Genomic DNA, 10,342 nt, shown 5'->3' with positions numbered 1-10,342 from the left:
AAGGCTCACCTTTTGTTAAAAGGTTGTTGGCTGTAAGGGATTCTTTTACTGCTCCGGGTAAGGTTAGCTCGTGGCTGTACACACAACGGGTGAGAGAAAAAAATATATATATATCTTTAGTCTCTAGCTTCTTACATTCTTTAACCGCTCATTGTGTTATTTGGGTTCTTTGGTGCCACTGCCCTGCTCCTGAAGGGCCTGACCCAGAGGAACGTCCTTCCAGGCTTCGGGAACCCCATGTTCAGCGTCTTGCTTCTGGGCACGGCCAACAGCACCTCTTCCAGTGGCATCGGGCAGGAGACCAAGAAGAACTCCAAGTATGCGGAGCCCATGGCCTTGGGACACATCGCTGACGCTGTGGCCTCGCTCATCTTTGCCTTTTACTCCTTTGGGTACATGAAGACCTTCTACATTGGCGCCATCTGGGTCAGCATCAATGCGCTGTCCCAGCTCTGCGCCAGCTACTACAGTTACTTGAGAGAAGACGTCTACCACACCACCAAGCTTGGACTCCACAGCCTGTTCTGGTTGCTGATGTCCTGGGAAGAGTTCATCCTCACGATGCTCCTCTCAGGGGACAATGTGGACAAGAGCCGAGCGGGCATGGTGGGGGGCTGGTTCTTTCTGGTTGCCGCTTGCATCCTCTGCCTGATGTCCCTCAACAGAGACCTCCTGGAGGTGCTGCAGAATTCATGCTTCCTCCTCCTCACTGTCTCCACCATCCAACAGATTCCACTCCAGGGATCCTATATCTTCTTCGGAGTGGTCTGCAGCATTTACACAGCCACCTCCCTCTACGCCACTTTTGCCAGCCTCATTAACTCCATCGCTGATAAGTCATTGATCTCTACTGGACCTCAAGTGATGTCATCGGCTACGCTCCAGGACTTGCTGCTGTGCCTGAAGCGTGTCACCAGCAGGTCTAAGGAGGGCCAGGAGGTCAGCACTACCAGATGCCAGCTCCCGGATGCCCTCTTCTTCATCTGCAATGGCTTGGCCTCACTCTCTGCCATCCAGGGGTCCCTCGATGACCCCACCAGCGCCCACCTCTCCATCCCTTGGGTGCTGATCCCTGGTGCTCTCTTCCAGTTGTACGTCTGCAGGATCGTGGTCCAGAGAGGTCGAAGATTTGGGTCGGTCCTACCATTCTGTTATGCGGCTGTATGGGCCACATGGGCGTGGCTCCGACTTGCAGGTAACTTGTGATCTCTTAATCTTAATCTTTACAATGTGCAAAATGTTTTCAGAAAAGTCCTAGGGATCAAGTGTCATGAAGCTTCTGTGTGGTTTAGATTCTAAGGCATACCAGTAGGGGCAGTGGGGGTGATGTATATTTCTGGGTATGAGTTTCATTTGGAGTAGCCATGCATGCAGGTAGTTTCTTGATGATGTCACATGCAGTTCTTTTTCTGACTGGGGGTCCTTGTAACCAGTGACCTGAAGAAGTACCTGGTAGGTATCATATGTGATGGCTGCCAGGTGGAGGGCAAAGGGTGGAAGAGGAGTGCAGCTGGTGGCCACTAGGAGGGGACTAATGACTTATGAAACCATTAATGGATCTGGATAAACTATTGTTGATAATCCAGTTGTGGGAAGAACCAATAGTTATTATCACCTTTGTTCAAATAACTGCTCATTTCTTGTACCTCTGGGCATATTTACCAGAATTATCACTCAGATAAACTGGGATTAGGTGTTTTTGAGAAGTGTGTTTCACCAAATCAGGGCGCACCTGTTCAGGATGAGGTGGAAGATACAGTTTTACACATCATCAGAAGCCAATATCTAGCACCATGATTGGCTGTTAGAAGAGTGAGGTGTTGGACAGTATATGGTCCTCCTCCGTCCCTTGTCTCTACTCCTAGCCATCTCCTGCCTTCGAAGGAAGAGCTCCTTCCTATGTTCTGTTTCATCCATGACTAACCCTCTGCCCCTCCTCCTCTTCCCTCTCCAGGTCCCCTGCTGAATATCCACGTCGCCAGTTATGGTGCATTCACTGTTGGTGCCGTCACCTTCCTGGTCATCAATGTCTTCCTGATGTCCTTGGGTAAGTCTCTCCGGATACCGATGTCCAGTCATCCCTCTGTTGAGTACTTGAGGCCCAGGTGCCCTGACAGACAGCAGCTGCTTCCGGCTGTAGTGGGTACAGGCCGGTGTCTGTCACTCGATGGTCCATATGCACAGTTCTGGGGCATCGTAGTGTCCTCATCTGAGGACTTAAGCAACTGCGACCCCCGCAGACCTCTGAAATATGTCATGTCCGACCTCTGATGCCATTTTATTCTGCTTGTTCCATAGTCGCCTATGCCAACGTGGTGCTGGTGCTGCTCGCCCTTCTGATGGAGGCGGTGACGGTCTGTTTCCTGCTCTTCACCTTGGAATGCCTGCCCCTCGCGCTCGAGAGTAAGTTGACACCTTCCATGTGGGTTACTCTTGTGAGTTAATTCATGTCAGTGATCTCTAAAGGGTTAATACATGATTAACAGGCAATTTCTATCAAGTGCCATCCAGTGCTTAATTTGAGCCGGAGCTTTCCGGTGCTGAGCACCGGCACTTAATTGGTTTCCGGTGCTCGGCACCGGCACCTACTTGTCAACACCACACTTAGGGCAGTCTGCCACAAGGTGGCGCTGCTCATGTAATTTAGAGATGAGCAGTATCACAGTTATTTAGGAAAACAATATACATTATAAAATTACTAACACCTTCCTCCCCAGCCATTTCTTTAGCTTTGGGGACCTGGAACTATCTGAACTGTCGCACTTTCATGCGAGAGAGATGATTAGTAGTTGTTTTGGCAGCGATGATAAGGGTGATGTGTGGTGCAAGCTGCAGTGGCCTCCTGGTCAGAGCCCTGGCACTTAATATTTTACAAATTAAGCACTGGTGCCATCCCGAGTCCACTTGTAATGTGGTGGTGGCCAAAGGCGAGTGGTCTGTAGCAAGGACTGGAGTGTGCCTGGCTTGAATGGAGTCAGTTACAACCCTGACATGTGTCTGGTTCTCTGCCAGACCTCCACATTTCTTAGTTTTTGTATCTGTCTCTCCACTGCTGCCTTAAGATCACCTTGTTATAATGCGAAGAGTTGGGGTGAGCCCCATAACCCTAGGAACCAGGGCAATTAAGTATAAACCAAGACAGGGGTTCATGTACCAGTTTAAATGCTTTACCACACTTAATTTCATGCAGACCGAAGCAGAGTGAAAAATTAATCTCTGTCTTATGTTTATATTTTATCGTCTTGGGTGGCCTTTGTTTAAATCCCTCCTGAAGGAACCCCTGTCTTGGTTTAACATCAACGTGATCAGCACGCGCCTCTTTTTTTTGTTGATAATATTGAACTTAAAGTCTAATTTTCCCGTCTTTGTGTGTTTTTTTAGTCACAGTATTGTCCGTCTTTAGTCTCGTCTGTATCTACGGGGCAGCAGCATCTCTTGGAAACTGCATTTTCAGCAAGGACCTAATTCCCATGGGACCCTCTTTCTTCAAGGTACAGTGGTAGTACATGCAATATGTTACGATTACTATTCTTAAATTAACACTCAGTTCCGATAAATGTGTCTCTCAAATAACCAGTCTTTAGTCCTCTAACTCCGGGATGTGCATGTGCTGCTCAAGGACAGCTGTAGGTGGCGCTGTCTCACCCCTTGTCTGCTCTTTGCACTTTTAGGAAACAAAGTCAGAGGAGAAAGTTGAGGCGTCGGACTCCTGCGTGTGCCCCGATTCCTATCGCACCAGCAGTCTAAGGACCATCGCTGCCCTGCTGGACCAGGGTGGGGTGTGCGGGGTCCCCACAGACACTGTCTACGCCCTGGCAGCCTCCTGCAAACACCCCGAGGCCATCCAGAAGATTTACACCATCAAGGTGAGCACCGAGGAGCAAACTTCTGCAGAATTTACCCGAGGCCGAGACAGATGCTCTGTCATTCAAGAATAAGAGACACCTTTTACTAGAATAAGTTAGAAATCACCCTGTGGGCGGAGACATTGTCATGGAAATGTCAGGGTAAAACCATTCTGCAGAGGTGTGTTTACCATGGTGATACCAGACTGGAGTATGTACAGTTGGATATATTGTCATGGAAATGAGAGGGTAAAACCATTCTGCAGAGGTGTGATTACCATGGTGATACCAGCCTGTAGTATATATAGTTGGATATATTGTCATGGAAATGAGAGGGTAAAACCATTCTGCAGGTGAGGATTTTCATGGTAATATCTGCCTAGAAAGTTCCAATTCCAAAACTTATTTTTAAAAAGGAAAGCAGCCAGTTTAAAGGGTAGCTTGTCATACTTTGGGGGAGAGTGCGAGATGGGGGTGATAAGGGAAGTGTGGGCTCCAGTCCACACATTGTCTCTGGAGAGAACCCTGCTTTAGGGGCAGTAGATCCCAGCGAGATGCTATCACATGTACAAGAAAGATACTAATGCCCCAGATTACACAGTGAGTCTGCATTCTCAGACTGTGCAGATTCCATTGCGTTGAACTCTGTGGCCAGTGTCTGTCTGCTATAGGACATTAGAAAGAGAGAAACAAAGAACAAGGGAACCCTGTGTGTCAAGAGGGACCAAGGGTAATAGTGTATTGCAAGAGACATAGGTCCCTACCAAACAACATAAGTGTATAAGCACAGAACTACAATTAGACCTGTGTGGTACTTCCAAATGGAAAGGATTGTATTTATTTAAACATGCAGTAAAAAGGAACAATAACATTGACAGTTCAGTGGGTAATGTGACGGGTATGGAAATCAACAGATTTCCAGACCTCAGGAATTTGCATCAATATCTGAGATTAATGATACATATTTAGAACAGTCACAATGCCAAAAGACAACTCGTGTTCAACATAAATCATCATACATTAGGAGTCACGGTGTAAGTGTCATTAGAAGGCCATACAGGCTTTTAACTTGTACAATCTGTTGTCTAGCACTAGAGACATTTAGTTTATTTACAGAGGTGGTGTGACTGGTTCCAAGGTCACTTAGGTATTACGTGATCCTGCACATAATGTCTGAAGGCCCTGCCCTCCCTCTTCTCTTTCTAAACAATTCATTACTTCCCTCTCTTCCATCCGCTGCAGGACCGACCCCTGGAGAAGCCCATCTGTATCTGCATCTCCCACTTGGACCAGCTGCGGGCCGTGAGACACCCCTTCAGCCCCCTGTTGTGGGACTTCATGGGGAGCGTCTACCCTGGGGGTATCAGCTGCATTGTCCAGAAGGGGGAGTGGCTAAAGAGGATGGGTACGTGTGACCTCTTTTGCATGGGCTGTTTCTTTCTCCAAAGAAGGGTGGGCTGGGGAGGCTAGAGGGGTGAGGGATACAAATGCCAGAAATTGTGCCTGGGGAAATTCAGGGGTGTGCTCACTTCATGTATATGTTGCTTGTCTGAATCATGCTTTATTCACCCCCCCCTTATGTGTACCGACCCCCATCTCTTGCCCAAATTACTTGCACCTTTCACTCCATTCACCCCCCAATGTCTATAGACCCCCATCTCATGTAGCTTTTGTATGTACAGATCAGGGTCTATTCACCCCTTAATGTCTACAGACCCCCCATCTCAGGTACCTATTGTATGTACATATCAGAGTTCATTCAGCCCCCCCAATATATGCATACCCCAGTTCATGCAGATATTACCTGCACATTCACCCCTTGATATCTACAGACCCCCATCTCATGGAGATATTACATGCACATGGACCCCCTGATGTCCACAGACCCCCATCTCATGCAAGCATTGCATGTACATTCACCCTCCTGATGTTTACAGATCCCCATCTCATATAGCTATTGTATGTGCATATCAGGGTTCAGTGACCCCAATTCTGTGTAGCGGTCCCTATCACATGGAGCTATTGCATATACATATCAGGGTCCGGTCCCCCCTTTAATATGTAGCAACCCCAATCTCATGCAGGTATTACATGCACATTCACCCCATAAGCACACAGACCCCGTCTCATGTACCCATTGCATGTACATATTATATATATTATGTATATATGTGTGTGTGTGTGTGATGTATGTGTACATGTGTAAAACAGATAAAGAAATATATGTGACTTCCACAATTCCTGACTAAAACATTAATTAAACCCTGCAGCAATGACAAAACAAGGAAAGGTTGCACTCGGTATACTATGGCTGTATAAGAATTGTGTTGAGTCAGTGTACTTTTCAGTTGTAAAATAGTCCCTAACGCAGACAGAATGATATATTAAACAGCCATAAAATGATATAAGACAGAAATACTTTTTTAAAGAATGTTTAACAATATGTATTGCAGACATCTGGCCTCTCAAGATATAACAAACAAATGTGTGTATGCCTTTCACAGTTTTTTAATCAGCCGCAGTGCATGCAGGTAACAGCGGTGGGGAGGTAGGGCCGCATTGGGGGGGATATCGAGGGACCATACAGAGGGAAAATACATTTTTAATTTAATTTCCCCTCTGCATCGTCCCTTGAAACCCCCCCATGCGGCCCCACCGCCCCTCCGCTGTATCCTGCACGGACCGTGGCTGTTTGAAATGCTTTAGTAGAGCTTCTTTCATACTAAATGGACAATGTGTGCCCACTGCACAATTAGAGCAATCACGTCTTCAAGGACCTTCATTAACTCTTGATGTTCTGAGGCTAGACCATTCAAACATCTGCTCAGGTTAAGCACAACCAAATGAAGTCACCACTGTACAGTAACTCTGTTCATGATGCTGAGAAAATAAATACAATCAAACTCAAATGCTCAATCACTCACACCTGACTTGTTGCTGATTCATTTTTTATGTTCCCCTTCTGTAGGAGTTGGACCAGCTTATGACGTTGTGGGCACCAAAGACTCCATCATGATCCGAGTGCCGGACCACACTATCTCTGCCCACCTGACCGACATGACCGGCCCTCTGGCCATCACTTCTGCCAATCCCAGTGGGGAGTGTGACAGCACCCACCATGACATGGTCATCTTGTGAGTACTCATTCAGAACAGGGGCTGAAATCAGGAAAAGGTTGTGAGTGGGCCTTCTGCGTAAGAGATGGTGCCTGGGGTTTGAGAGTTACTAGATGGCTGCTAGGAGCTGAGGGCAGGGGCAAGGATTGTTGAGGGTCGTGAGCTGAAGATTCTGAAAGGTGAATGGAAGAGTGTTGGAGTATCGATGGGCGGTGAGCTATTTTGAATGAGTTTAGGCTTTTTTCAAGCATGTGACTAGACTGGTGCTACTGAAAGGTGAAATGAGGGAAAATAGTGTTGATGATATCTCACGCATATGTTTTAGGGCATTTGAGATGCTTGGCATAAGTCTATATGTGGGCGCATTAAACACAGGTGTGTTTGACTAGTTGAGCTTGAGGTCAGGTAGATGTTTGCCTTCCTCCGGCTTTCCCTTAATCTCCAGCACCTGAGCCTTTGTTGATTATTTCTTTAAATAAGTGATTTTGTATTCCGCTCTGTGTTTCAGGCGTCTACGGCAGAAGCTGGAGGGGGTGCTGTGTGATGGGGACTCCTACGAGATGGTGGGCTCCACGGTGGTCAACTGTCTGCGGATAGACGAAGGTGGGTCTCAGCCAATGCTTGTTTCTGTTTCATCTCTGTCCCCTGCTATTCCCAAACTAGATCAGTTGCATCCTTGGATATAAACAGGGGGCTCTGCACCCCCCACCCCTTCCCACTCGCCAAACACCTGCCATGAGATTTGGGAAAAAACAGTCCGAATCCAGTGGATTCCTGGTGTCCAAGGCATTCAGACTTACAAAGCCCAGAATGAATGGACAGCTGAATCATTAAAGGGGCTAAGCTAAATGCGTAACAAAAAGATGCACTTTATTGAGCCCCTGAGGAAAACTCCAAGCGCTCATTCTAAGTTTGCAGGGATGCCACCGGAGGTTTCTTACCTCTGCCAAATCCTGACCCCTACTTTCAACTTTACAAGCATTTCTCTTTATCATTAGTCTGCACTATTGGTGTACCATCTTGCATAATTTGTTTCACAAAATGTTTCTAAAATTACATGAACGGTGTGAAATTCAGTTCGCCTTTATCTTGCATGAAATTTTCATGGTAGTATATACCGCTCATTAAAAAGTCATGTTAGATACTGGCAGAAGACTTAATCAGCGAAAAATGTCTCCTTCGGAGGCATTTTATGCTCAAATCCATCTCTAGTGAAGAAGAAATGATGCAAATTGCATACTGCAAATTCATCAAATTTAGTAATAGTGCTTACAAATTCACTCTGACTTAGTTAGCACAGGGACCCAGATCCTCCCTCAGTAAGACAATATTCCCCAAGGCGGGATCTTTTATTTTGTCCCCAAACCCATTGTTCTTTCTCAGGGACAATTCCACCCGCCCAAATTACCCAGTGCCTGAAGGTTCTTACTCTGCTCCCATCTGAAAATAGAGACCTCAGAATCACAGATTCTGACATGCAGATTTACAAAATATTGACCATACAAAAATATACACAAATGTCTATTTAAAGAGCACTAGACCTGATAAAAGTTCCTAATTCCAGTGAGACTCACTCCATAATTATTAAAATACAGAGTTAACTTACTATTCCATCTCCTGTCTGAATTTATTGGCCAAGTGCTTGATAGTGAGTTTACTTTGGGTTGACATTTTTGCAGGGAGATTGTTGTTTGTGGTAGATATTTTGGCAGTGAAAGTTTTCGAGTCTGTATTTTAGCAGTTTGTTGTTTCCATGATATCCCACCCTGCCCCAGTCATTCAATGTCTCCCTGAGGGCGCAGACCCCACGCTTTCTCCAGTCAGTATATGCCATGTGAGAGGGCGGTTCCCTCCTGGACTCCATCACCCATTGGATGCTGAGGAGCCAATCCCTACTGTGCTCATTATGCTTGTCTCTTCCCCTCCCTCTGCTGCTCACAGACCTCATAACTCTCTAAGCCCTCTCAATCTCATGCTGTTGTGCTTCTTCCTTTCCAGGGATCCTGAGCATCGTGAGGGAGGGCTGCGTCCCCACCACCCACATCATGCAGACGTTCGAGAGGGTGAAGAACTCGCAGGTGTGAAGCTACCACTTGCTACGACAAGTCTTGTTCTACTGACCACAGAAGCATCCGCACAAGACCTGAGCCAGCTGCCATTTGCACTTTATTAACCGGAAATAGAAGTATCACAATCTGAGGCCGGATATCCGCGTCGACCCTGAGCTGAAAGGAAGACATTGCCAGAACAGACTTACAGATGGCAGTGGAGTCGGACAGTCTTACAGACAGCTCACAATACTTTTTATCAGAATGCTTCAGTTTGATTGATTTGCAGATATTTTCTACCCTTCACACTCCGACAGGGCATTGACCTGAAAGTCAGCGCTTGGTGATGTGTACAGCAACAGATCCTCGATTCCACGCCCCTCAGGATGCAGCTGCACAGATCCAATGTATATATACTGTTGCATTCTGTTTGTGTTCTTTGCTTGTACATTATATTTAAGGCTCCCGGTTTTATGGTATTTATTTTTGGGCCATTTCCATCTGTATTTATCCATATTTATTTTTGGACCATTCTATCTGTATTTATCCAAATTTATTTTGTGTTTTGCGTATAAATGAAGTTATAAAACTGTGCATTTCCATATCTATTTAAATGATAGACGCACAATCATACTTTGATGTCCGTCATGTTTTAGCTATTTAAGCTGCCAAATATTACATACCAATACATCCACTGGTAAATACTAGCATTATACCATAAATGTATTTTTTTACCCTCTACCCTAAAGGAATTTTAATTTATAGCTGATACCGATGTTGTTGAAAAATTCTATTTATTTTGTTACTCTTAGGATGTCTGGTCCTGTCAGACCTCTCACCAGGTTCGTGTGACAGAATACTGTCAGATCCAGACATCCCATATTGTTGCAACCAGAACTATTGGCTTCACTGGATGGTGCCGGTCACCCAATGGAGAGGAGCTTCAAGGATCACTGATAGAAGATTTTGGGTTTTAGGGACCTACACATAGTATTTAACTTATTTAATATATTGGAGTTTGTATTTATTGAAATAAAATTGCCCTTAAATAGAAACTGTCTTTTCTCTTTGCTGTCAGGGGGACCCTTACCATGAATCCTCCTGTGATGCAGCTGTGAAAGAAAGGTGTCATGTATGTGTGAGCGTGTGTGTGCATTTATTGTGCAAAATTCAGTGGTATAAAACCCATATTTACCATGAAGTTTGGGAAATATTTCATAGTTTTCATTGCAATATGGGTTTTATCATCATAATCACCGAATCGGTAATTTTACCGATTCGGTAAATACCGAATCCTGAAATGAGATGTAGGGGGAGTGTGTCGTGGGTGTGG

At 45.7% G+C, this 10,342-nt stretch overlaps 1 protein-coding gene across 1 annotated transcript; it reads left to right on the top strand.

Moving 5' to 3' along the window:
• Positions 1 to 237: 237 nt before the first annotated feature.
• LOC146789110 (uncharacterized) lies at positions 238 to 9,986 on the top strand. The gene is made up of 10 exons (XM_085631033.1): positions 238 to 1,195; positions 1,955 to 2,047; positions 2,299 to 2,403; positions 3,382 to 3,491; positions 3,672 to 3,866; positions 5,088 to 5,250; positions 6,814 to 6,979; positions 7,470 to 7,564; positions 8,960 to 9,039; positions 9,822 to 9,986. Exons 1-10 carry the CDS (start codon positions 238 to 240, stop codon positions 9,984 to 9,986), a joined length of 2,130 nt encoding a protein of 709 aa, XP_085487159.1.
• The last annotated feature ends 356 nt before the right edge of the window (positions 9,987 to 10,342 follow it).

Source organism: Triturus cristatus, chromosome 10 (assembly GCF_964204655.1).
Source record: "Triturus cristatus chromosome 10, aTriCri1.1, whole genome shotgun sequence".
Taxonomy (NCBI): Eukaryota; Metazoa; Chordata; class Amphibia; order Caudata; family Salamandridae; genus Triturus; species Triturus cristatus.
The sequence above is the reverse complement of the archived record's forward strand: the minus strand, read 5'-3'. Positions and strand labels throughout refer to the sequence as shown.